This window comes from Anastrepha ludens, chromosome 3 (assembly GCF_028408465.1).
Source record: "Anastrepha ludens isolate Willacy chromosome 3, idAnaLude1.1, whole genome shotgun sequence".
In the NCBI taxonomy this organism is placed as follows: domain Eukaryota; kingdom Metazoa; phylum Arthropoda; class Insecta; order Diptera; family Tephritidae; genus Anastrepha; species Anastrepha ludens.
The window spans coordinates 122,944,913-122,969,505 of NC_071499.1; the positions used below are offsets into that span (position 1 = coordinate 122,944,913).

At 36.8% G+C, this 24,593-nt stretch overlaps 8 protein-coding genes across 14 annotated transcripts; 4 read left to right on the forward strand and 4 right to left on the reverse strand.

The window, feature by feature from the left end:
• Window positions 1-1,206: 1,206 nt before the first annotated feature.
• LOC128858976 (uncharacterized) lies at window positions 1,207-4,382 on the reverse strand. The gene is made up of 2 exons (XM_054095605.1): window positions 3,846-4,382; window positions 1,207-3,761 (listed from the first exon to the last, which is right to left on the reverse strand). Exons 1-2 carry the CDS (start codon window positions 4,278-4,280, stop codon window positions 2,508-2,510), a joined length of 1,689 nt encoding a protein of 562 aa, XP_053951580.1. The 5' UTR covers window positions 4,281-4,382; the 3' UTR covers window positions 1,207-2,507.
• A 67-nt stretch (window positions 4,383-4,449) lies between these two features.
• Window positions 4,450-5,259, forward strand: LOC128858979 (39S ribosomal protein L30, mitochondrial). Its single transcript, XM_054095611.1, has 2 exons — window positions 4,450-4,659; window positions 4,742-5,259. The coding sequence occupies exons 1-2, from the start codon at window positions 4,532-4,534 to the stop codon at window positions 5,154-5,156; spliced, it is 543 nt and encodes a 180-aa protein (XP_053951586.1). The 5' UTR covers window positions 4,450-4,531; the 3' UTR covers window positions 5,157-5,259.
• On the reverse strand, window positions 5,172-6,561 carry LOC128858978 (torsin-like protein). The gene is made up of 4 exons (XM_054095610.1): window positions 6,249-6,561; window positions 5,924-6,192; window positions 5,425-5,870; window positions 5,172-5,353 (listed from the first exon to the last, which is right to left on the reverse strand). The coding sequence occupies exons 1-4, from the start codon at window positions 6,451-6,453 to the stop codon at window positions 5,245-5,247; spliced, it is 1,029 nt and encodes a 342-aa protein (XP_053951585.1). The 5' UTR covers window positions 6,454-6,561; the 3' UTR covers window positions 5,172-5,244.
• A 1,527-nt stretch (window positions 6,562-8,088) lies between these two features.
• LOC128858974 (centromere/kinetochore protein zw10-like) lies at window positions 8,089-10,733 on the forward strand. The gene is made up of 5 exons (XM_054095604.1): window positions 8,089-8,902; window positions 8,993-9,613; window positions 9,674-10,001; window positions 10,112-10,374; window positions 10,440-10,733. The coding sequence occupies exons 1-5, from the start codon at window positions 8,207-8,209 to the stop codon at window positions 10,650-10,652; spliced, it is 2,121 nt and encodes a 706-aa protein (XP_053951579.1). The 5' UTR covers window positions 8,089-8,206; the 3' UTR covers window positions 10,653-10,733.
• Window positions 10,697-13,502, reverse strand: LOC128858977 (histone-lysine N-methyltransferase SMYD3). 3 transcript variants are annotated; one of them, XM_054095608.1, is made up of 8 exons: window positions 13,365-13,502; window positions 12,828-13,028; window positions 12,525-12,766; window positions 12,331-12,461; window positions 11,641-11,817; window positions 11,295-11,580; window positions 11,071-11,233; window positions 10,697-10,962 (listed from the first exon to the last, which is right to left on the reverse strand). In XM_054095608.1, exons 2-8 carry the CDS (start codon window positions 12,950-12,952, stop codon window positions 10,752-10,754), a joined length of 1,335 nt encoding a protein of 444 aa, XP_053951583.1. In that variant the 5' UTR covers window positions 12,953-13,028; window positions 13,365-13,502; the 3' UTR covers window positions 10,697-10,751. The 3 variants fall into 3 exon arrangements, with proteins under 3 accessions (XP_053951583.1, XP_053951581.1, XP_053951582.1); XM_054095606.1 differs by having other exon boundaries at window positions 13,163-13,502; XM_054095607.1 differs by having other exon boundaries at window positions 12,828-13,089; window positions 13,163-13,502.
• A 1,812-nt stretch (window positions 13,503-15,314) lies between these two features.
• Window positions 15,315-19,445, forward strand: LOC128858980 (carnosine N-methyltransferase). Of its 4 annotated transcripts, none has more exons than XR_008454081.1 (8): window positions 15,315-15,797; window positions 16,306-16,564; window positions 16,765-16,925; window positions 16,991-17,131; window positions 17,198-17,360; window positions 18,037-18,131; window positions 18,371-18,844; window positions 18,914-19,445. XR_008454081.1 is itself a non-coding variant. In XM_054095612.1 (7 exons), exons 1-7 carry the CDS (start codon window positions 15,640-15,642, stop codon window positions 18,750-18,752), a joined length of 1,359 nt encoding a protein of 452 aa, XP_053951587.1. In that variant the 5' UTR covers window positions 15,315-15,639; the 3' UTR covers window positions 18,753-19,445. The 4 variants fall into 4 exon arrangements, 2 of the variants coding, with proteins under 2 accessions (XP_053951587.1, XP_053951588.1); XR_008454082.1 differs by having other exon boundaries at window positions 18,371-18,822; XM_054095612.1 differs by having other exon boundaries at window positions 18,371-19,445.
• LOC128858981 (protein KTI12 homolog) lies at window positions 19,432-20,967 on the reverse strand. The gene is made up of 3 exons (XM_054095614.1): window positions 20,567-20,967; window positions 20,171-20,511; window positions 19,432-20,089 (listed from the first exon to the last, which is right to left on the reverse strand). Exons 1-3 carry the CDS (start codon window positions 20,829-20,831, stop codon window positions 19,808-19,810), a joined length of 888 nt encoding a protein of 295 aa, XP_053951589.1. The 5' UTR covers window positions 20,832-20,967; the 3' UTR covers window positions 19,432-19,807.
• Window positions 20,968-22,284: 1,317 nt separating this feature from the next.
• LOC128858982 (protein SMG9) lies at window positions 22,285-24,207 on the forward strand. Of its 2 annotated transcripts, XM_054095616.1 has the most exons (4): window positions 22,285-22,413; window positions 22,474-22,712; window positions 22,776-23,838; window positions 23,908-24,207. In XM_054095616.1, exons 2-4 carry the CDS (start codon window positions 22,674-22,676, stop codon window positions 24,186-24,188), a joined length of 1,383 nt encoding a protein of 460 aa, XP_053951591.1. In that variant the 5' UTR covers window positions 22,285-22,413; window positions 22,474-22,673; the 3' UTR covers window positions 24,189-24,207. The 2 variants fall into 2 exon arrangements, with proteins under 2 accessions (XP_053951591.1, XP_053951590.1); XM_054095615.1 differs by having other exon boundaries at window positions 22,285-22,712.
• Window positions 24,208-24,593: the final 386 nt, after the last annotated feature.

Here is a 24,593-nt window from a genome sequence, read left to right on the forward strand (position 1 = left end):
TTCGTCTTGAGCAGCTAGTGGTGCCGTAGCCATAACGCCATGGCCGTAATCATAACCATAGCCGCAACATTACAGCATTTGTCGATTAGTTATGCCGTAACCATAAACAGCTGATATGGAAGTAGAATTAATGACAATATTTGCATTTTGTCATGGAAACACGGATATGTTTGCACTAAATCAATTAATTTTTCGGCGCTCATTTCTAAAATTCAATTTTTTATCGCATATATCACAGCAACTGTAAAGTATTTCACAGCTGCTTACGGTTACGGTGAAAAATCAAAATTCAATAGATACATATATACATAGATGGCTACGGTTATGGTTACGGCGTTATAGTGCGCCACCTATAATCGTTTACGGTGATGCCCATGTATTTGATCACAACAGGTAATTGCTATGGTTACGGTTATGCCTACTTTTTCTGACGGTCAAATTCGTTGTCGGAACAGACCCATTGTAACGATGTAAGATGCTAATAGGATCTTTCTGGAATGTTTGCATTCAAATATATCATACTTACATATGTGCACATTAGGTCGGGTCGATTTAAAAATCGCTCATTGCTCTGTGAAAATCGTATTCTACGGATCAAAATAAGAAACTTTGCTGAAGGAACCATACCTCTAAAACAAATTCTGATGTCCCCCAATTTGGGTCGAACGAAAAATCCCACTTTGACCCATTTAGAGTGCTCCAATCGAGTCCAAATGTATGACCGACCCCCACTAACTTTGGACGGCCGATCCACCTATGCTAGTGGCACACCCCCTGGGGGGTTCCCCATACAATCATTTCAAAATATCACCATTTTTGGCCTTTACATGAGAAAAGAAACTAAAAAGTTCGACCCAAATTGGGGGACATCAGAATTCGTTTTAGAGGTATGGTTCCTTCGGCAAAGTTTCTTATTTTGATCCCTAGAATATGATTTTCACAGAGCAATGGGCGATTTTTTTGCCTCCCCACAAAAGACACTAAAAGTTCGACCCAAATTGGGGGACATCAGAATTCCTTTTAGAGGTATGGTTCCTTCGGCAAAGTTTCTTATTTTAATCCCTAGAATATGATTTTCACAGAGCAATGGGCGATTTTTTTGCCTCCCCACAAATCGACCCGGCCTAGTGAACATACATAGTCGGAGCCACATTTTAGATCCCAATTTCAAATGAATATGAAAGCCGCAACTATTTATTTGTTTAAAACGTAATTATATTATATATTTCAACAAAATATATTCAAAAAATTAAAGTGCAACATTAGTGATATAAAAATGTTTGTAATTACAACAAAAGCAAAGGCTGGTTGAAAAGTATTGACAGCAAAAATAAAAGGATGCACGTTTTTAAACTTATTCAAATTTTTATTCACTAATTCGGACGTACACCACGTTTAAGCTATAAAACTCCTCGATGCAAGGTTGAAAATAAAGAAACAAATTTCTTTAATGCTTTTCTATTATTATTATTTTTTTTTTTAATTTCTGTTGCAGATAAGCTTTCCAAAACACAGATCATTTTACCCCGGCGTGATATTAGGTTACTCTATTAAAATAAATAAATAAATGAAATGGGTGCGTAAAAATCGGTTCAACCGTCGGGTGTTTGTCGTAGATACGCACAGTTGAGTAGTTCCGCTCAGCTCAGTGGTTGTGAATTTGATGACACGTCAACTTCAAATAGCTTGTAAGCAAATAATGGATTGGCAGATCGAAACGCAACGTATTGTGTGTTCTAATACTTTTCAACCAACCTGTAAATCTACATTGCCGTCCTGATTTAAAATGTGGGTATCTACATATGTTCGAAGTCTAACCGACAAATTAATTAAAACGCGTTTGCATTTGGTCTGTCCAATGGGTGATTTTTGTGCAAGTTATGCTAATTTGGATTTCTTTTCTTATTTATGCAAAAAAAAACTTCAATATTTGATTGCATGTATGCGAACCAGTAAATATGTTAAGTATTTCTGACAAACATAAAATTTTTTGAAAAACCTGAAGAAATATTTTAAATAGTGCATATCAGTTTCAAATATATATCTTTTATATAAATATAGTTCGAAGAAACGTAACTACACTGCCAATGTATTGTTCGAAAGCAGACAACAAATTATTTCTGTAGGTATCTATAAATTTGTAGTTTTCCCAGAGAGAAATATACTCGTAAATAATATCGAAATGTACTCCAATCCTGGCATAGAACGAGGGTATGCATATATGTATGTAAATACGTTTTCTAAGTAACGATCGTGAGCCTCAAACGATAAATGTTTCTTCTATCTTTTTCATCAGTAATTCTCGAAATTTTCTGCATATATCGCAACGAATTCAATGATGACTCATTTTCGAAGAAAAATGCAGATACCCACATTTTAAAACATTTTATAGGCAGCAGTATAACCTTTTATCTGCAATCTATTTGGTGCAAAAAAGTGTGCTTTCATAATAAAACATGACATTTGGAGGCAAATATCATATACAAAATAATTAACTAATACCTAAATTATTTAGTCAATTTATAGGCTTCTTGATTTTTGTGAAACACTGTCTTCATCAAATGCTGACCGATTTCACGCGACGATCGTCTTAGACTGTTCCGCAATGTGTGCTTTCGATCACTTTCTGTTTTCGGCAATAATTCCGCCTTGAGTTTCATTGTACGTTCACTGGTATCAATTATCGAGATCTCGGCTTTAACCACAGATGCTTGCGGAGTAGAGTGTACTGCTTTGGTCGGCGCTTTACGTCGTAAGCTATTGCGTATTATTTTGAATGCACTATTGTGTTGTTGTCTATCTTTGGTTTCCTCTTCATTATTTTCCAACAAATGTTTATCTTTTGCATCAGCTGAACTCTTTGGTATATCCCCGTGCCTGATTGGATGCATCAGTTTACGTAGCGATTTACGTACTATGTTACCTACGTTTAATGATTTTTTTGTGCCTGCCATTGAACCACCTGAGTCGGTGGAGTGTATCGACTCTGTGCTGTCGGCGGAACGTGGTGCGGTAGAGCGTTGGTAAGCGCGCACAAATGGTGCTGGCTCTTTGAAATCCAATTCGTCTTCCTCCGAATCGGAAGCGTAAGCAACGTCATTATTTGTGAATTTCACAATTTCAAATTTTTCACTTGCAACAGGTTTTGCTGGTGAAGTACTACTTTTTAACATTTCTTCTTCGGAGCAATCATTTATTTTATCTTCGTCTTCTTCGACTATTTCGGCCAACCTTTGCGTGAAGGTAATTCTTTGTTCCAAGTCTACCTGCAGTCTTAATTCGGTCGTTTTCGACTCCACACATGCTCCAGCAGTTTTACGTATTTTTGCTTCATTGATACTGTTCTCCAACTCTAACTGGTAGCGATCTAATTCCTTCCCAATATCCATGCTACTCTCCTCACTTGCGGAATCCATTGAACGTTTTGGCACTACTAAGACAGGAGAAAACACAAGTTTATTTGCCAGTAGTTTGCTAGGTGTTAGTTGCTCTATAGGTAAATTTGAAAAATCTATGCGACAACCCAGGGTGGGTTTAAAGGGTAACGCTATCTTTAAGTCAGTGGGCAAAACAGCTGCTTCTTCTAAACCGGGATTTTCAACACCAACAATTGCGTTAGCTGGCTGAACGTTTTCACAACGTTGAATCTCATATAGATTTCGACTAATGGTTGCATCTTGTGCACGTAAATTCAAAGCCGCGTTTACAAAACAATTTGACTGAATCGCATTCGTTTGCTTTGCGGGAAACTCACGGCAAACCTGAATAACAAAAATAATGTCTCTAGTTAAATTCCAACTTGATATCGTTTGAAGCCCATTTCAAATACAAAAACACCCACTTACCTCATATGGGTTAAATTGTTTCTCTGGTAGCTCCAAATTCAGTGCTGGATTTTCAAAGCATGCCTCGATTATTTCCGTTTCTCGTTTCTTCTTTTTCGGTGGCTTACGCACAACTTCGTAAGGATTTTGTGGCTGCTTACCTGTTTGTACTTCAGATATTTCCTCTTTTTCAACTGGTGTATTTATTATATCTGCTATTGATTTAACTTCCAGACAAGGATTTTGTATAAAATTATTTGTTATGGTTAAGGGTGTACGCCTGCGTGCAACGACTCTCTTGGGAGTAGAACTGAAAGCAGAATTTGTGAAACAAGTTTTTGCATCTGTAGAAAACTCCTCCGTAGATTCCAAATATTCTTCGCACTGTCGTTTGCGTTTCAGCGAAGAAAATCCATTTTTGACGCCTACATATTCATTTATTTTGGACTGAGACATGTTTTTATTATTTTTTATTGAAACTAGTTAATATAGACACAAATCTGTTAATTTACAACTCAGCCATTTTGAATACCGACCAGCTGCCGCCAAGCTAAATTTTCATTCGGAAGCACTACCTCGTTTTTGTGCGTACTGTAGCAAGGCGAGTATAAATTCAACCCTGTGTACTAAACAGCTGATTTTGTTGTTTCATAACCTAACTACATTTCGGCTAGTTTTGAGATTTAATAATTTCTTTTTATATAAAAATGAATCTACAAAGGATTTTACAGCCGACAAACATAATAAAACAAGTGTTGCGTACCTATGGCAAGCACAATAAAAAATATTTATACAAAGATGGAAAGAAATATGCCAAAGTCATATACTACCCAATGTAAGCACACACACATATCCATATATAAAACCCTACAGCCCCAAGAGAAAAACTAACCAACGTTTACTTTTATATGAACAAGGACGCCTGATCATGAAGATCCACCGGTGGAACCAGCTAAATTATTTCGGGTACAACGTATTAAACCTGTTAAAGGGAACCCTTTTTGGGAGAAGCGTATTCTGAAAGATCTCGGACTTGATGGCAAGCAAAGCAACTTCACAGTAGTAAAGAACATACCAGATGTGAATGCAATGCTGTGGAAAATAAAGCATTTGATCAAAGTGACGCCCGTTACTTTCCCGTATGGTGAACCAACAGCGAATGACCTCAAACACACAATACTTAAGGAGAATGGTGAATGTATAGTAACAAAAGAAATTGGCCCTGTCGTACAGCGTTTGGAAGCTGCTGAAGCATTCGAAACCGATCCAAACCGTCTAGACACTGATTTATTAAAACGTGATGCACGTATGAAATGGCTTAATCCATGGTAAAGCAAAAACGCCATGTTATTTAAAATATAGAAATGTATGATACTTTAATGTAAGAAATGCTTACAAATTAATTAATAAACCCTAGGTTTCAATTAATCCAAACCTCTGTCGCTACCTTCTTCTCTATCGTTTTGCAGCCCGATGTGGCAAAGAGCCCATGTTCGCGCTCATACGTAATAACATCTTGAAGCATAGACCTAGAATATAAGAGAACAACTTTAAGCAAAGCACGCACACAGTTTTTTTTTTTTTTGTTTTGAAAGCGTACAATATCACTTTTTGCTGTGGTTTACGGTCCCATTTATCAAACTCTGCCTCTATACATTTGTGGACGTGATGTTTCTCGAGCGGAAGGAAGGGTATATAGTGATCGATTACATGTTGCTCAATCAAACCGGCTTTCTTTAATCCGCCTTCTAAATTGTACGATGCTTTTTCTAGTATCTGTTCAAAGGCACTTAGTTTAACGTCTTCTCGCATAAACCCACTTTTTAACATTTTGGCCAATTGATCAGATATTTGCACTCCTGCCGTATTAGAAATGAAAATGAATATCGCTTTTGAGCCATCCATTTTGTTTGGTAGTCCATTATAATCAACTAGTGACGTCAACGATTCAAACACTCCTTGTGGCATTTTGTCCACTTCATCAAATATAAATAACGATATTGGACAATCGTTGATGCCAGAGATAACGTCATGAAAAATTCGATTCTGATACGAAAATTAATTTACAATATTACATTTGTGTGCATTTTTTTGCTTACATTATACTTTTGCACGTCTTTGTCGAGCGAAAACTCTAACCTCCCCATATACTTATGCACAAATCTACTTTTAACACCTTTTTCATACAATGCCTCCGCGACCATGTCAGCCACGTAGTTTTTTCCTGTGCCTGGCGTTCCATGAAAACTTATCACCAGTGGTTTGCGTGATGAACTATTAGGACTTAAATGCGCTTTCAGCGCTGATAGCAATTGCTGCATTACGATGTGTTGTCCAAATAACTTCGACCCCAGCTTTCTTCTTAATTCTTGATTGGGAAAATGGAATATAAAATTTCAGTACACGTGCAATGCATGAACTTACTTTCAATATCTGCCGGAATACTGCGTTCATTGCAGCATTCTGTCAACCGGCAAAAAGTCTGATCCTTGAGAAAGCTACCGTACCAAGCGCTAAGACCCAAACCGGCTGCAACTGACAGAGAGACGGGATCAAGTAGGCCTTCAGCCCAATGTAAACTGAAAGTCAAAAGATATAATCCGCAGCACAAATTTCGCAGCAAAGTCATATTTTCTGATACGTTTGCAATGTTTTAATTAAATGATTAGCCAGCTTAGCGTTAAAAAATCCTCTCAGCCAATATAAGGGTTTGCATGATAATGCAAACACTGTCACTATCGGGAATTCACCTTTTTTTGCATTTGACAGTGGAGCAGCATTTGACTAAAACATGCATAAATTTAATGACCAGAAATAAAACTTATCGTATTTTGTGGAAGGCGTAAGGGGGCGTCCATAAATTACGTGAGGTGTTTTTTTCAATTTTCTGACCCTCCCTCCCCCCCTGGTGAGATGTCGTGAGATTTTATTCAACCCCCTCCCCCATCCCCCAATCTCACGTGAGATTTTTCAAAATGTGGGTTTTTTATGTAAACGCGTTGGATTGTTATTGTAAAAAGAAAAAAAATTTGCTTCGTGCTTTTATTTACGACTAGTTAAGACTAGTAATCAATATTGCTGAGAGTTATAAGTGTAATAAAAATTTAACAATAGAAGACTTAAATCGTAACTACTGCGATTAAAAAAAGAATATCTATTCAGTCCATGGAGAATCATGCGCGGTTTCAAGAGAGACTATTGGGACCAACATGTCCATAAGATTTTCAGTAAAATCATGTGCTCCTTCAACTTCGTTCTAATCTAGCCACTCTAAGCCGTTGACGCTTGCGCACAGTAACTCATTAGCTCGTCTTGTGACAATCCGTGAGGGTCGCACTTTGCGGTACATACGCGCTTGCTTAGCTGGTGCAATGTGAGCTGCTCTCCTGTGCTCTGCAGCTCTTGTGATAGATGCGAAGTAAATACCGCATGTACTGCAGCATATTTTCTCTAAATCATCACGTATACTTGGGCAATAGAGATCAATAGGCGTGCTGATGAAGGCATTCAGCGGTTGAATCGGTACGCGTATTAGAAATGGAGCAAATGATTTTCCGTCATGTTCTTTAAAGTCCGGAATTGTCAAACGTCAACCTGAGTGATAGGGCGTTCGGCTCATAGTGGCGCGAAAACAACCGACGAGCTACACTGTACCGCAAATTCAGATTAAATTGAGCTATTTGGTATAAAACAAATATGGTGGTTTGACAGTAGTAATGTATAACGTCGAAGTATGAATGAAATTATTTTCTTTCGAACGAATTAGTGAATGATCTTAATCATACTACGATTACGCTTGAGATTAAATCTTAAGCATGTACAATTTTTTTGTTTCAATCAGAAAAAAAATTGCGTGATATTTGCCGAGACCCCCCCTCTCTCCAACGTAAGATTAGATGAGATTTGACTCGACCCCCTCCCCCCCTTAAACATCTCACGTAATTTATGGACGCCCCCTAATTTAATGCAATAGATATTAAAATTATTATTGCCATAAGTAAGAATTATTCTTTTTTACATTCAGACACGGAGGAATACAAGAATAAATAAATAACTGTTCGGATATTACATAAGAATTCCTTAGGTTTTTGTAACTTTTTTTTTAATTTTACTCATAGAATATTACTTTTTACCTTGAACCTACCACAATTAATTGTTGCATGAATTATTAATCTTGAATGAAAGTAGGCGATCAAAACTATTCATATGCACACGCAACTCTGCATTCTTGAATATTTGAATAACTCACCATAGTTTTGTTGACTTTCCAAATGTCAATAGTCACCAATTGCGATTTCTGCAGATATTCGATTTTAATTAGTTTTTGTTATTTTCTGCCTTAAGCATAAGTATTAATTAAGGAAATATTATTTTTTGTGAATATGGAGTTTCAGCTGAATACCGACGTACAATTTGACGATGATGTCGTAAAGATCCTAAAACACGGCAATTGCGGAGATCCCGAAGTCACCAAAAGTAATATTACTAAGATTTTGGCACAAATAAAGAAGTTCCAGGATCGTATACGCAAGCATATCGAAGACAATTATGTTGAATTCATGTCAAATCAAACAACGAACGACGCGTATATCAACGAAGGCGAGCAATTGGTGCGTGAAGCTGAACACTTGTTGCAGACGATTGGCAGTGAGGCAAACGCCGAACTACGTCAAGCCAACTCTGATCTGACTTTGTGCATAGATGAATTTCGGGAAATGTCCTTGGGTTTACGCGTTTGCTACCGGATACTCAAAGTGGACGACCTTTTTCAATGTGTTGAAGAGGCGAACTCAAACAAGGAGTATTTAGCAGCGCTTGATCATTTGGGTAAATTAAAAGGTTTGATTTCCTGTGACGGTGGAAGTGACGTGGATCGCGTATTTCAAAAATGCGATTGCTACGATTCAATAAAAGTAAAATATCACATTCAAGAAAATATATTGCGACAAAATCTACAACAACGTTTCGAGTTGCTTGTACAATTCACCGAGAAAAACTTCTCACATTCAAAATGTGTGACGCTGCAGGTATCAAAAGATGTTAGTCAGTTGCAAGACACTGTGATGGCATTGTTTCAAGTAAGTAGTGTTGGTACAATATGATGATGGTATAACTTTAAAAGAAAATAGCGGTCAAACAGCTAAACATTTTTCATGCTATTATTGCAGGCGCGTTTTAATCCCGTTAAAATGTGTGATTTTCTTCTAGAAAATTGTTTTGAGCCGATTATTTTGAAGCCGGTTTCCCTGGATTACAGAGAGGAGAATCCTGATTATGTGCAACTAACACTTTCATATTCGTTGAAGGACATAACCAAAAGTTTAAGCCCCTCCTATAAGAAAGTCATCGAAAATATTAAGCTCTTACTGAATTGCCTGGCCAACATCAATGTTTCAGTATCTAATGATCAACAAGTATTCTCCATTATAGGTGACCACATCAAGCAACGATTTTTAAACGTACTCGTAGAGGATTGTCTAATGCAAGCGATACCAAAAAACATGAGTGAATACGACGAATCGACGCTCATAGAAGACGTCTTGCAATTAGAACACTTTCTAGACAATGTCTCCCTTATTAATGCCGAAACTGATAGAGCCTTAAAGGATTTCACCGAAAAGTTTGAAACATTTTTCCGTGAACAATTCAGCAATAAGCTTTTGGAAAGTGCGCTAGATATAATGCATAAAGACTTGCAAGATATGACATTGATTCCGGAGAATTCTGCTGAGGACGGTGCAAAAAACACATCGCTTTTTCCCTGCTGTATGGTGTCAAAGAGTACACTGGTTAGTATGTTATTGCCAATTTCGATTTACAAACTTATCGTGTTTTCTTATATATATCAGGAACTCATTAAACTGATGGAACGCATATTACGCCAATCGCTCGATACAAACGATGAAATTCTACTAAATGTCATCAGTGTCATACTTAATTCATATGTGGACGAAGTGCCGAAGATACATGAAAAGCTGCTAGAGAGCATACCCCAACAGTCAGCTCTATTTTATAATAATTGTCAGTTTCTAGCTCATTGGACAGCAACGAACTCGGAAAAAGGCATATCCACATATCCAATACTGGTGAAGACCTTGCATACGACCGGCAGAAAATATTTGAATGTGCAAATCAACTATCAGCAGAAAATTATCATGGGTTTACTGAAAGAGTTCGGTAAGTTTAGACATTAATTTCCAAATCCAATTAAATCGCTTTTGTAAATGTTTATAAATATTCTTTACATACATATGAATATTTGCGTTTGTTTCTTTTTTTTTTTGCAGATTTTTCTGATGCGCACACAGTTGGAACGGCACCGTTAAAACTATTGCGCCAGTGTTTGCGTCAATTAGATTTGTTGAAAAATGTTTGGCAGAACGTTCTACCCGACGCCACGTACAATAAGACGTTTTGCCATATGTTAGATGATTTTTGTAATGAAATCATACGGCGAATACTCGCATTGGAAGACATTTCTGCCACAGTGGCGAATGAGTTGAGCGAATTGATAATTATCATATTAGAAAAGGTGCCAACATTATTCAAGGTAAAGCGGCAATTAAGCGAAATTCAAATTAGATAGCTCATATACTTGTATTACTCCTTCCGCAGCTCAAACATGAAGTGATACACATTAAATCTTGGATGAAACTTGAGCAATTAAAAATGATACTCAATGCATCATTGCAAGAAATCACCGAACAGTGGTGTGAAGGTTCCGGTATTCTAACAGCCAACTATAAAATCGAGGAAGTTAAGCATCTTATCCGCGCACTTTTCCAAAACACCGATCGGCGAGCAAAGGCATTAAGTAAAATTATTTAAATTGTTATGTTCATAGTACTTATACTATTTTAAATTTAATTTTTTTATTAATAAAATAAGTAAAGTAAATTTATTTATATACACGCACACATAATCATTTCATGCAGAAGCCTCGGCTATAGACTGTGCAAGTAAAGACTGTAATTGTTCACGCAGCAAACTATGATCTCGGCCATGTGTTACTTGGAGTATTTTTTGCGCCTCCTTTAAATTTTGGACTGCCTCTGCCAGCTGACACTCGTACAATTGAATTTTTCCGATTTTGAAATAAAGCAATCCAAGTAGTGGATGCCAATCGCCATAATATTTTCTGTGAAAATTGAACATTATTAGTAACATATATATATTTTGTGCAGATGCATTAATTTTATATGTGCGTATGATATGTATGCATATATGTAGCATGTATTAAGCTCACCTAAAGCCTGGCACCAGCTCCTTACTAAACTCCAACGCCTCGGCCCATTTCGACACATCAATGGCGGCTTCAAATGCTGCGTCCAAAGTTTTTATATGCCAAACATTCAAGGGATGGACAAACCCTTTTTGTTTGGCTAGGCATAATTTACAAACATCCAAATCTAAAAAATTAAACAAAATCTAAATTTCACTTTTATTTCTAGCTCGATACTACTGCCTTACACGCCACATCCTTCATATTTTCCAAATGAGTTTTTGTTATTGACATAGCCTCGTTGTACCCATTTCGTTGCTTCTGGCTGACATCAGTATCACAATGTGGGCAATTATTGAGATTGATGTCCAAAAATTCATTACACTTCTTATTGGGACAAGCGGCAGCCAGCATTTCGTGTGTTTCCTGCATATCAGTACATTTGGAGCATATACAAAGAAAATAATAATTGCTTTGGAGTTCGGCACGTCGTTCGGCAGGTGTATTTAGAAGATCTATGTAGCTAATGAAGATCTGAAAATTAAAAGAGTATTTTTTTGGAATGAATTAATTTTCAAAGACTGTGTGACCAACCTTGGACCAATCCAGGCACTCGATATCTTCGATTGCGTGTATATGCAAGGTAGTACCTTCGAAGGTGGCAACCGCATTCGGTTTGCAGCTATGATTTGTTATCGACACGCCAAGATAAATAGCTGTAGCAATGGAATTCATTTCAGGGTCAAGTATGCTAAAACCATTAGTGATTAACTAAAATTAAAAATAGCAAACAATTTTGAATACACAACGATCATATGTGCACCACAGTGCAAATGTTATATCGCATGTTATCATATTTATATTTCTGCTAATCTTATAGAACAAAAATTTCGCATCGCACGGACCTAACATGTTACTTTGGCACACGCCGGAACAACATAGCTGTTCGAGAAGTGACAGTATTAGCGCCAGCAATGAAATTGAAAACAAAGTTGTGTCGTTTTTTTTTTTTACAAGTGCATGACTTTAAACATTTTCTGAATTTCTTGGCAAACAGCCAATTTTTGGCATATAGCCAATTTGATGGTTTACTGCAGTAATTGTGACGCGCTAATGAACGACGAGCATAAATTTGAATATTTTTACAAAATCCATAATAATAGGTGGGCGCATACATATCTACGTCCTCAAAAGTTGCTTAGGAAAAACGTATGCTCCAATTTTGGCGTGCGATTTGATTTTGTTAACGATAATTACATTTAATTATCATTTTTGCCTTCTTACCCTTCCATAGATGCTTGTCAATTCCGCCAGATTTGGCACAATAGTACTATCACCCATCATATCCTGCAGCACAGCATGCAAAGATTCTAAATGCTCCAAACGCCGCGCATCATATTTAATTTCACCATAATCTGTGAAATGGTGAAACAAATTGTAATTTTTTAATGGAAAATGTATAATAGAGGTAGTCTTACGTGACATGAGTTCACGAAAACGGCGTGAACAAGTTTCAGTGTAATAGCCCCGCACTAAATCGCCACCATTGTTCAATTGTATGCTCAGCTTACAAAGCATTCGGGCCGCATCGGGCACCGTACGCGGATAGATGCGTTTTAGGAATGGACATTCGATTTTATGTAGACTCCAGCTTTGCATCTGGCAGTCACGACTACAATAATAAACATACTGGCAGTTGGCACACTTCAGCACCTTACAACTGCAAACAAAACATATTTATGTAGATTTGTTGCCTTCCCTAATTTCACGTCATTACTTACGTTTGCAAACAGTTGTCGCAACGCTCTTTACGATATTTTGCTTGAAGTACAAAGACAAATGGCTGTTCGGTAAGGATGCGGTCGCCTCGTTTAATAGCTTTGCTATTCCGTCTTGCTGACTCCATTCCGCTGCTCCCCTCGCTATTGCAGTTTTTCTGTGCACCGGTTAATAGGAGAAATTTTGGTTGCAGATGCCGATTGCTGTATGCGTAGGAAAGTTGACACTGATTATTACGTTCCTACCAATCGAGTCCTTAAACGACTGAAGCAGGTATTTTCAAACCATACATTTTCAAGAGTTTTTGTAGTTTGAAAAAATGGACTGATATGCTCACCTGGCATTTCTTATTTCTAGTTCATAAGACTTATCCCAAGTGGTAATTGAGCGCAATGCAGTGAAATACAAAATAACTTATTATGCCTTTCTTAAAAACTTAAAGTTAATTAGTTTTCAACAATACTTTTCTAACTTATTTTTCTGCTTTCTACTTTCTGAAAGTTGTCTAATTTCTGTGGGCACGTCCGCATTTGATATACCTCTTTCTGACGCACTAGCTTATGCTATTTTTATAATGTTTTTCTTTTAATGTTTAGACACAAATAATTTCGTTCAAATTAAAAATACGAAGCACTCACGGCGTTATGAACTATTTTTAACACCTGAACAGCTGTTTTACCTGTCGGCTAAATGAGGGGAAATGTGTTTATTTACATATCAATTACAGGGCGTCCCGCAACTCTAAATACTATGAAAGCCTCAAGTTCTTTTGCCATCATGAATATATGGACCTATGTCCTAGAATGACAGATTATATCTTATTGGTGAGTTTATTTTGTATTGTATTCTCTTTCTAGAGTTCCCAATTGTTACCTTACAGCCAGAAATACTCTCACGAATATTGCAATCATGTAATCTATCATTCTCGAGCGAGAGGTTCCGTTGGTAGAACACAAAAGGTTAAGCATACCACAGAATCAGCTCTTGTGCTGACGTAAATGTAGAGGTTTGTACATATTTTTTTGCTAAAACCCCATTTTTTCTTTCTATGATCTTCTTGTTTGCATAAATCTAATCTAACTTTTTGAAACAACTTTCCTTCTGGTTTATTTTCTTTAGAATGCTCTGGATATTTCAATATCTCATTTTTCATTTTGATCACCTATTGCTCGCACATCAAATCTTAAGTGACGTGTCAACAAAAGTACTTCCCGATTTTCGTATTCACCATTCTTGGTTTTTCATCTCGCCCAATTTTGCTGACTTTAACTGAAAAACTCACCCCAAAGCGCAACTTTGCAAGGTTAAACTCCAGTAGACAGGTTAGATGGCAAGAGTACCACCACAAGTAGCACTAGAGTGCTGATTTGATACCATAATGTAGACCATTGCGTTATATAACCAAACTTAATGGAAGGAAAACCATTCAGAGCCATCCAGTGCTATTGATGTAGTGAAGGAGAGAAAAGAGATCTATGCGGGAGAGCTAACTCAGGCTATCCCTAAAAGGCACACTAAAGAATCGAAAGCGCCCATCCGCCAAACCCGCACATTTGCAAAGAAAGTGTTCAACAGTCTTTGCTTTCTTCTGCTACGGGAGTTGTACGAAAGTCTAAGCTTCTTCGCATGCGTTCCGTTCACCGAGTGACCGGTGGCAACCGCTAAGGCTGAACTCAATTCAATACATTTTTTAACTGAACTTAAGCCTATAAAATTGAACGTTTAAGTTATTGCTAGTTAAATAAATTCAAACGCTCAGTTATAATACGTTCTCATATGCGCTATATCATCTATAATCCACCAAATTAATCTACCCGTTCACATGTGGCAGATTACCTGCAAAATTGACAACCAGCTGTCAACACTGCTTTGAGAGATTTTTCTTTATAGAAATTATTTTGGTGGAATACTTCGGAGTTTTTGGTTTCTTTAATTATTATTACCGATATGAAGAAAAAACAAGGAGAAGGAAAAGCTAATTTAATTGCGCAATTAATTGGCTGCTAATACTTAACAGTTTGAGGAAATCCGTATGCGATGTTTACCGAGGTTGCAAAAATTATGGCAGCAATGCGCATGGGATATTCTATATTACATTTTATAATTAGTAATAAGAGGACAAAACGTTAATGGACACACACTTTTTTCTATAAAATGAGTCCCTAATTAATAATATTTAACAAAAATTTTATTAGAATTATGTTTACAGACCTGTTTTCTTTGCTGGCATCCATTTCTTTTAGTTTTTATTTTGATGTTTCTCCTTACATTCGTAATAATAATTATCGATATAACAGGGTTGTTTATAATCTCAAATTTTGGGAGAGAAATTTTGTATGGGAAATCGCGCTTTTTGATTACGGATTTTTAGTTAAGCGCGAAAAAATAGGGTATGTAACGGTCATTTTGTCGTACGATAAATTGTGCTCGTGTGTTCATAGCTTAATGGGGAGAAATACATTCCTGCTTTTGCCATTCAGTGGAATTTATTCATGTTGAGAATTTACAGGTGCTAGCTTTGTGGTGCAATCTCGAACGGCATTTCGTTGTCCTGCCGTGGTTTAATTTGAAATAGTTAATTTTTGTGCAGGAATTTATACAAATGTCTATATAATTTCGTTGTTAAATTGTGAAATTATACGCGAGGAAGCGTATGAATCAATAAAAATAATCGAGGAGCCGCTAAATTTAACTGCTGTTTGTAAAGCAGTCGAAGTTTACTTAAGTCTTCTGTATACGCACAATTTGTGATAAAAAACAATACGGTAGAATATTTTAGTGCAGTGCAGTGTGATCGAAGCAACGTGTGCAGATATGAATGATTCGCAACAAGCATCATGTTCGCAAAAGCTGACTTCCTCAAATTCAAGCGAGAGAAATAGTGTCTCGAATCCGCCGATGCTCAACCCTGAAGAAGCAGAGGAAGATCGCAAGCATATGCAAAAGATCATAGCAGCTTTACGCTATTATCAGTGAGTAAACGTACAAGCTGCTAGCTGATAATTCTCTTTGATGCTGCTGGAGGTGTGCTTAATTTACGATGGGATGTTTATTTTATTTTTGAGGTTATATTCATGTGAAATTGTGTGTTCCTTATCGCAATTACAATGGTGACGACAGTGTATATTGGGTCTTTGACCCGATTCTTTTAATAAGTTTTATAAAATTGCTACAAAAGTGGCATTCACAGCACAGTTTTTTTTTAATGTATGTATTGAATGATTGATAAGCACTAGACGCCGAAGGCAACGTCATAGGTTCGGGAACAGCTGTTACAATGTCACTATGCGATTAATACGCCCGATGGGAGGTATGATGGAATACAACTACAAACTTTACAAAATATCAATTCGACCGTCGCTAATGTTTACTATGTAACATATTTATACGTGTATGCAGATATCGGTTTTATAGATAGACGCCATCTCCAGCAAATGTGTTGGGATTGTGAAAATTGAATGTCTAATTTTTCGTCCTTAGAAAGTATTGCTATGCACGCGTCAATAAGACTGAAAGCTACCTCAACAGTCTTCCTAAACGTCATCAGGACATGTTGGTAAAGTACCGCAATCATTTACGTGTTATAAGAGACTGCATCGATGAGAATCAAAAGGTTATCAAGAAAATGCTGCGAGATAATGTCGGATTTATGGATATGGGCGGATCTGAACAGATGTACGTGGCACAACAGGATAGCGATGGGCATGTGACCAAAATTAGACATCAAGATATGGAACACGTAAGATTTCGTTCTCTTTTGAAATTGAATACTAGTTTTTTTTTAATAAATTGCTAGAATTTCTCATTTCTTAGCAATTTATTATATTATGTCAATTTTGTATGTAAAACGGTTTCTTCACGTAACCAATAAAAAAACCAACTGCAATTGAAAAATTGCAAACAATAGAAAATTATACATCAAATACTTACTTGCCACAGGCAACAGAGCAAGCTGATGTTGAACCTTTTAAAATTTTAAAGGCTCAATCGACATTAAAGTTAATCGCACGCGATTGGAGTTCATCCTGCGCCGAAGAACGTGAGCAATCGTACAAACCGATTATCGATGCAGTTGAGGAATTTTTTAAACCTGACGAATAGTAAGCTATATTCGCAATTTTTTGTTCACTTTAATTCTGTTTGCATTTCTATTTCGTTTTTCTAGTGCACTTAATGAAGTGAAAATTCTTGTACCTGGAGCTGGTCTCGGACGTTTAACCTATGAGCTTGCCTGTCGTGGCTATGAATGTGAGGGCAATGAATTTTCCTATTTTATGCTAATTGCCTCATATTTTGTATTGAATCTGTAAGTATGCAAACTATATTTTTCTTGCCTTTATGCTTTAATAAATACTATTCTCATATTTTACAGATGCACTGAGGCAAATAAGTACATACTATATCCCTGGGTACATCAATATGTAAATAATCTACGTATGGCAGATCAAGTGGCTCCTATACGGTTTCCCGACATTTGCCCAGCCAAAAATCCACCCAAAGGCAACATAATGATAGCAGCGGGAGATTTTTTGGAGGTATAAGCAATTGTTAGCGACCAAACGTCCCCTCAAAACAGGTGGTTCCATGTTACTGGAACGAACCGGATTTATATCCAGCTAGGGACTATCACTTCTTCTCACAGAAGAATGCTCATGCTGCTACAACAACAGCATCTTTTATTTTATATCGAGAAATACCATTTATTTATTGTCAATGTATCATTGCATTATTATGGTATTTTTCTACCTATTATGAAAACTATCTATATTAAGAGGAGCTGTGTGATGTAGCGCGCGACTTCAAGAATCAGTAACGCATCGACAGTTGCCTACAATGTTCAAACTGTACTGGTTTTTCTCGACATAAAATCTGAACACTGCGTTCATGCTGCTTGTTACTCAAACCAATAAAGATCGGTTTAAGAAAGCTATATATATAAATGCATCCAACATTCGATAGCCAGTAAACAGTGCTTAAAAACGTAATTATTGGTACAAGCTATAGAATTTTATCTGAAACATTTATAAGTTATTTATAATTTTCATCAGCTCAACATGTAAATCTGCATACATATTTACAAACGCGTATTTATATCTAATTATGCTGACTTTTTCACGCACCTCATGCATGCTTGTGAATTTTCATAAAACTTTTATGCATACACATGTATATACATACGTATATCGTTTTAATTTTTTTTTTATCTTGCAGGTCTACAAAACGCCAAACAGCTATGATTGTGTCGCGACAAGCTTCTTTATCGACTGCGCCAATAATATTGTGGACTTTATTGAAACTATTTTTAGGTAAGTGCGTTTATTTTGCGATTGTTGTTGTCAAAGCAAAGGATCTAAATCATGTATACTCACCATACACATATGCATACAAGCGAGCATGTGCACATTAAATGTATGCCGTTATGTGCATACGAAACTATTTTCACAATAATTTACTTTTTTGACATTCATACAGATATGATTACTTTTCAATACTTTGTAAGCCTTTACATGTGTGCAATATTCAATTTATTCTATATTCTTTTCAGAATATTGAAGCCAGGTGGTATTTGGGTGAACTTGGGTCCACTACTCTATCACTTCAGCGATATTCAGGGTGAGAACAGCATCGAGCCTTCTTTCGAAAATTTGGAGCTGATCATAAAAATGGTTGGCTTTGAATTCCTCCGCAGCCAAACAGGCGTGCGCACTAAGTACGCCCAAAACCCACAATCTATGCTAAAAAGTGAATACGAGAGTTTGTTTTGGATTTGCCGAAAACCTGAGAGCGCTATTAACAGCACTGACAATTTATCGCATTGCGATGATGAAGCAGATGAGTTGGTGGGTGGCGGTGGCAGTAGTCGCAGTAGCAGTCACTATGAAGATACCTACAGCAACGGCTATAGAAATGCCTACCAGCATCAATAGTATTGACATCAGTTGAAACAGTTGCTTAGGCTAAGGCGGTGACGGTTGAGGAGACGACAAAAGAAGCGAGGTATCCCCTCACTTGAGAATTAGTAATTAGTTATTTTGAAATTATAGGTGTTTTAACAAACATACATAATGAATTTTTTTTTACAACCCAGTACGCTATGCAAATATGTATGACTATATGCTTATACAAGCACAACTGGCCTGATGACAACAACGTTGTATAGACAAAAAGCTCTCTTGAAAGATGGAAATGTATCCAAGTTTGAATTTTGAATAGAAGCCATATGAAATTGAATTCTTGCACATGAAATATAGGTATATTTTTAAGTTTATTCAAAACACTGCAACAACAAACCACTATGCTAAGGAAAAGTTTGTAGGTATTTAAGCAAAGTATTATCAAGATCAAAAAATGTTTCAGATTCTATTTGACAAATTAGTGCCGAAAGCAAGTTACGAGATACATATTTATAGAAAATAATGAAATATACATTTTAATTGTATTGCAATGAATGACTTCTCAGTTACAAACGAATTAAAATTTCGTTTTTTTTTTTTTTGTTTCTCTTTAAAATTTAGTTCGAAAGTGTTCTGTTCCATCAACTATAATAATAAATTAGAAACTATAATATGTATCAAGACACATTCAGAACAAAATAAACGAAAACATTTATAATACTGAAAGTAATTCGTTTAATTAAAAAAAAAAAAAATTTAAAACCACGCATTCGTCGCATTGATATACAACAATCGGTCAGAAGACGGGATCAAATGGATAATTGAATGCGATTTTTATTAAATTATGATTGTTATAATAGCAAAAAATATCACGCATAAATTCTTGGGTAATACTGCATTCTGTTAACATAGCCGACTGTTGTGAGAGAATAAAAAGTTGGCCACTGCGGGGAAACAGTACTCGCAGTCAATTTCCAAAAATAGCCGGCTGTGAACCGTTTACTTATGTTGGCAAGATGGACCATTGTGGCTTTTTCGCGTTTTCTTAATAAAAACCTATAATTTCTGTCCATTTACTTAAAATCATTTTATTCGTTGCAATTAGAGTTTAGGAATTGCACAAACAATTGTGGCACTTTATCCAAAGTACTAGTGGTCGCATGATGTAATTTACTATAATTGAGAAATTGTCTCCGTAAACGATTCAGTTGGATGGCGTTTATTGCCGCTGGCACTTCCACTTTCACCTGGCTATCTTTTACCGGCACTGGTCCTGTATTGCCAATTTTACGCGCTGCCAAAACGTCTCCAACAATTTGTTGCGTCAACTTGTCCAACTCAAAGAGATAATTTGTAGCGCTGAGTGGTGGCTAAAATAAGTTAAAAAAATACATATGTAAATATATATTTTTAAGCAATGATTTATCTGTTTTTTGAATATTGTTTCTCACGTTTTGGGTGCTTTGATTTGGCGGCAAAGGTTTTGATTCGTACAGCGCACCATAGATAGCCTCGAAGTCAAGTGAATCATCCGGAAACACCACAAACAGCGGGCTATCCCATCGACAATTACCATGTGGCTCTTCGTAACGCATACATAAGGCGTCGAATATTTCACGTGTATATGGCACATTCGAAGTGCCCACTTGTTCTTCAGACCCGGTCAGCACTACATCTGCGTCAGAGCGTTCTTGGTTCAACTGCCATGCACGTGCTTCCTGTATGCCGCAAAATAATGTACATTGTGTACTGCGTGCCGCTTTTGTTGCGCAGAATAGTTCGTAGCGGTAGCCTATAAAAGCTTGTGTAATTGATATTCTTTTAGGAACAATCATTCAAATGTGTACCTTTAATATAATTGCCACCATCCACGATTACCACATCCTCTTTATTAAGCAATCGCAAAGCCTCGGATTTAATGTCGCTACGAACTTGTTTTTCCTTTTGTGAATCTGCAAAGTATTCATTTTTCGGAAAACCTGCATTGGCTATGGAAACATTCTCCGAGATTAAATGTACCTTCTTCCCTCTACCAGTGAAGTATTTCAGCAGTGCTTTAGCGCGCGTAGTCTTGCCGCTAGCAGGTAAACCGGAAATTACTATCATAGGCATTTTTGCACGAATTTAAAGGTTTTCTTAAAGTTTGTAAATAATTTATTTTTATTATTTATTAAAAATAAACCGTATTTAAAGATTATTAAAAAAATTGGTGGAAATGTCAAAAACATTTCCTACTGTGGTGAATTTGCATTTGGTTTCGCTTCATATGATAAACACATTGACGACAGAAAGGCTGTTAAATATCGAGTATTTTTTAGCTGCATGAAAACTATCGATATCAATAAATATGGTTTGGTCTTTCAGTTATTTGAATTTAACAGAAGTGAAATGTTATAATGTGGCAGCAATGAAAGAATGTACTTCCACAGTGTTTGCTATGTAGATGTCGCTTTGGATATATTTAAGAAGCTGTCAAGTCCGTGGCGGCAACGTATTTGACTGACATGATGTGTAAAACCAAGGTGGATTTAATAAGGTGACAGCATTCACCCAGCTGAATTTTTCGCCGTAGGTATGGCTTACGTCAAAATGATATGCTTTGTTTGTATGTATTGGTATGTTTACATTCGTATGTTTACATTTGCTTGCTGATTTTGACATGATGCTCGCACCAAACGCAACAACAAATACATGTAGGGTTTTACTTATATGTGTTTGCTGTCACCTGTAATAAATTCGCCTTGTGTAAAACGTACCGTGGTGATACAATGAAAGTATTATCGTACATAAACAGAAAAGGTGCAGATGTTTTTTTCGTGAAAGAAAATACCATATTTCGCTATTCTTTCAAGCTTTTATCGAAATGATAAGAGTGCATTTGAAATGAACCAATTCATATAAATTCTATTAATTTTTTGCTCTTAATTTGACCAAATATTCTAGTTCAAAGTTGTGAATGGCCTGATCGATGCCCCAGATATCAAAAGTTGCTTTGAATTCGCACCTGTTGGACTTCCACTGAGACGCAATCGCCGGCTCAAAACCACAAGGACAACTAAAAACTATGTTTTTGACGGTCCACATAACCGAATAGCTAGGATCGTCAACTCTCTGTACAACGAGGTGGACTTTTACAGCGGATCACTCAATACCTTCGTACCAGATATTAAATCACGTCTATTACCATACCCCTAGGTCAAACAACATTTCGAAATTTTTTTTTGAATCAATTAATTGTTACAAATACCCAACTAATTTGTTTAAATCTTTCCCTTCAAAATTCAATTTTTCTCTTTTAATTAATTGTTACCAAGTTGTATATTGCCGATTGGCGTTTGAAAATAAATAAATAATAAAGAACACTATCGATAAAAATTTGTGTGATAGAAAAGAGTTCTTTTTTAAACAGCTGTTATTTTCGCCGCACTTGCCGTACGACAAAAGTATAAAGTTGAAAATTTCTGTACATTCCGGCATGGGTTACGGCACGTATATGGCGCCTTCTTCTAAAATATATGTACATAATATATTTTGCTGAAATTCGTTACCGCAACGGACGGAACGGGCTTATTACTTTGTGTGGTGAAAGCCGTCGTCATTGTGTTTATGATAGTAGGCACTCAACAGCTGATGTTAATAACAGTGGCGTGGAGAAATTAGATATTAAGCGAAAGGCACAAAATTAATGGAAAATGTAAATATTAATAATCAGATTATAGTTTTTAATTCTAGTTTGCTTTTCAATTATTGATAGTGTGGTGCATATTCAACTTAAGAGCAATAAAATCGCACTGCAAATGTAGGATCTTAGTTGGATCTTCTACCCGTAAGCCGCTGAACGCAAATTGTCTTACTTCTTGGCATCAGATCTACAATATTGCAATACCAGCAGCAGGTCAAAGAAAACTCAAGCATTTTAATACATAATTCAAATATATCCCGTAACTGCTTACCATGTCAGACAACAAGCGCCGACGTTTCCGCAAGGTTAAAGTACGTTTCATTTGATATATTGTCAGCTTCATAATCTTATTTTGTTCTTCCTTCTAACGTCAGCAACCTGAAGATAAACGTCCTATAATACTAGCTAAACGCAATGTCGAAGAGGATTCATCAAGTCGGCGTAATGTAGATGCCGAGGTGCAGCCGAAAATATTGCTTAAGCCACGCGTTGATAATAAGGATGACACAGAAGTCGCCGAGGCATCTGTAGTTGCAAATGTTGCGCCACTAAAAACCCTAATAGTGACACGTAGCGAAGCGGCACAAAGCCCAGCTTTAAGTTGTGTCAGCCCAGTTACCACAAAAGAACAGCAACATCAGCAAACTCAACAATCAAATGGAAATGATACCAATGCAGCAACAACTGTTCAGATAATCGAGCCATTGCCACAAATGACACGTCCTGCAACTGTTATATCTTCCACTGGTGTAATAAATGCTAGTACACGCAGGCTGCTTATGAAAGGTAATACCGATTTTTTGGTAGTTGGTGTGATTGGCACACAGGGCGTGGGCAAATCAACGGTAATGAATTTATTAGCTAATGACGGTATAAACTTTGATTATTACACAAAACTATTTGTGGAGGAAGATAATGTCTTCCCAACCAAATTAAAACCACACAAATGTTCGGCGAGATCACGTACCGAGTCTACGCATATGTTTATCACCGCTGATAGGCTGATATTGCTCGACAGCCCGCCTGTAATGTGCAATTCTTATCGCAAAGATATGACCACAAATGAGCTAGACGATCTACGTCAAATCATTAGTTTTCTAACTGTTTGTCACCTGTTGATTGTGGTACAGGATGACTATTTCAATATGAACTTTATACGATTGCTGCAATTCGCCGAAATTATGAAGCCAACACACGACAATAAGCCTTTTGTTAGTGATTACTTTCCTAATGTTTTGTTTGTAAAGAATCGCGCCAAAAGACAGGATTTCATGCCAAGTCAAAAGGAGCGATTTAATCGTATGCTACGTGCGTTATTCAAGGATTCCCAGCTGCGTATATATGTGGGACAAACAGCGGAGCAGCAAAAACAAAAGAAAACACGTACGCCAGAAACAGAGCGTCAAGTAAATAGTTTTCTGTTACCAGAAGTTGATGGTAAATTAGTAAAAAACAAAAAAAAAAAAAACTAAATTTTCATGATAATAATTGTTTATGCATTTACAGTAAGTCCTAACAACTCCACTTTTCACAAGCCGCTGCGCGAAATCATTGAAGATTTTCGCGGCCTTGTCTTTATGACACCACGTAATGAAATGTATGCGGGCACAAGTGAATTAACGGAAGCAATTTGGTTTGAGTTGCTCACCAAGGTTGCACAGGAAACGCAACAGTTCTTTAGTACATACGAGGAAATACAGCGTAAACATTTGGAGGTGGGTAACGTGCCCATTAACGGTCAGGGCAATAGTACTAAGGATGCTCACGAGAATTGGCGAGAGCAATAAAAAGTTAGAAACTAGTTAACCCATTTGTATTTTCATTGTAATAATTCGCGCGACTTGTGAGGATTGATTGAGAATTTGATTTTTGTGAAAATCTTGTGTATTAAGATGCAAGCTGGCGCGACACCTTAGTTCAAAGATATATTTCCTAGTTAAGATTTCAGAGGTCATTAAATAATTTCTGCGTCGATAATTTCGCATAAAATTCCAAAAGTAATTGATTCCAGCCGCCTTAGCCGAATGGGTTGGTGCGTGACTACCATTCGAATTTTAGAGAGAGAACGTTGGTTCGAATCTCGGTGAAAGACCAAAATGCAGGAAAAGTTTTTTCTAATAGCGGTCGCCCCTCGGCAGTCAATGGCAAACCTCCGAGTGTATTTCTGCCATGAAGAAGCTCCTCATAAAAAT

Coding starts and splice junctions, on each gene's coding strand:
- LOC128858976 (XM_054095605.1), bottom strand. CDS start 4,280: ATGTCTCAGTCCAAAATAAATGAATATGTAGGCGTCAAAAATGGATTT. Junction 3,762..3,845: donor AACAATTTAACCCATATGAG/GTAAGTGGGTGT, acceptor TTTGTTATTCAG/GTTTGCCGTGAGTTTCCCGC.
- LOC128858979 (XM_054095611.1), top strand. CDS start 4,532: ATGAATCTACAAAGGATTTTACAGCCGACAAACATAATAAAACAAGTG. Junction 4,660..4,741: donor AAAGTCATATACTACCCAAT/GTAAGCACACAC, acceptor TATATGAACAAG/GACGCCTGATCATGAAGATC.
- LOC128858978 (XM_054095610.1), bottom strand. CDS start 6,453: ATGACTTTGCTGCGAAATTTGTGCTGCGGATTATATCTTTTGACTTTC. Junction 6,193..6,248: donor TATTCCGGCAGATATTGAAA/GTAAGTTCATGC, acceptor TTCCCAATCAAG/AATTAAGAAGAAAGCTGGGG. Junction 5,871..5,923: donor AAGACGTGCAAAAGTATAAT/GTAAGCAAAAAA, acceptor TTTTCGTATCAG/AATCGAATTTTTCATGACGT.
- LOC128858974 (XM_054095604.1), top strand. CDS start 8,207: ATGGAGTTTCAGCTGAATACCGACGTACAATTTGACGATGATGTCGTA. Junction 8,903..8,992: donor CTGTGATGGCATTGTTTCAA/GTAAGTAGTGTT, acceptor CTATTATTGCAG/GCGCGTTTTAATCCCGTTAA. Junction 10,375..10,439: donor AGGTGCCAACATTATTCAAG/GTAAAGCGGCAA, acceptor CTCCTTCCGCAG/CTCAAACATGAAGTGATACA.
- LOC128858977 (XM_054095608.1), bottom strand. CDS start 12,952: ATGGAGTCAGCAAGACGGAATAGCAAAGCTATTAAACGAGGCGACCGC. Junction 12,767..12,827: donor TGCGACAACTGTTTGCAAAC/GTAAGTAATGAC, acceptor TTTTGTTTGCAG/TTGTAAGGTGCTGAAGTGTG. Junction 11,234..11,294: donor AAATATGAAGGATGTGGCGT/GTAAGGCAGTAG, acceptor TTAATTTTTTAG/ATTTGGATGTTTGTAAATTA.
- LOC128858980 (XM_054095612.1), top strand. CDS start 15,640: ATGAATGATTCGCAACAAGCATCATGTTCGCAAAAGCTGACTTCCTCA. Junction 16,565..16,764: donor GACATCAAGATATGGAACAC/GTAAGATTTCGT, acceptor TACTTGCCACAG/GCAACAGAGCAAGCTGATGT. Junction 17,361..18,036: donor CAGCGGGAGATTTTTTGGAG/GTATAAGCAATT, acceptor TTTATCTTGCAG/GTCTACAAAACGCCAAACAG.
- LOC128858981 (XM_054095614.1), bottom strand. CDS start 20,831: ATGCCTATGATAGTAATTTCCGGTTTACCTGCTAGCGGCAAGACTACG. Junction 20,512..20,566: donor TGGTGGCAATTATATTAAAG/GTACACATTTGA, acceptor AAGCTTTTATAG/GCTACCGCTACGAACTATTC. Junction 20,090..20,170: donor CAAATCAAAGCACCCAAAAC/GTGAGAAACAAT, acceptor AACTTATTTTAG/CCACCACTCAGCGCTACAAA.
- LOC128858982 (XM_054095615.1), top strand. CDS start 22,674: ATGTCAGACAACAAGCGCCGACGTTTCCGCAAGGTTAAA. Junction 22,713..22,775: donor GACGTTTCCGCAAGGTTAAA/GTACGTTTCATT, acceptor TTCTAACGTCAG/CAACCTGAAGATAAACGTCC. Junction 23,839..23,907: donor TCTGTTACCAGAAGTTGATG/GTAAATTAGTAA, acceptor ATGCATTTACAG/TAAGTCCTAACAACTCCACT.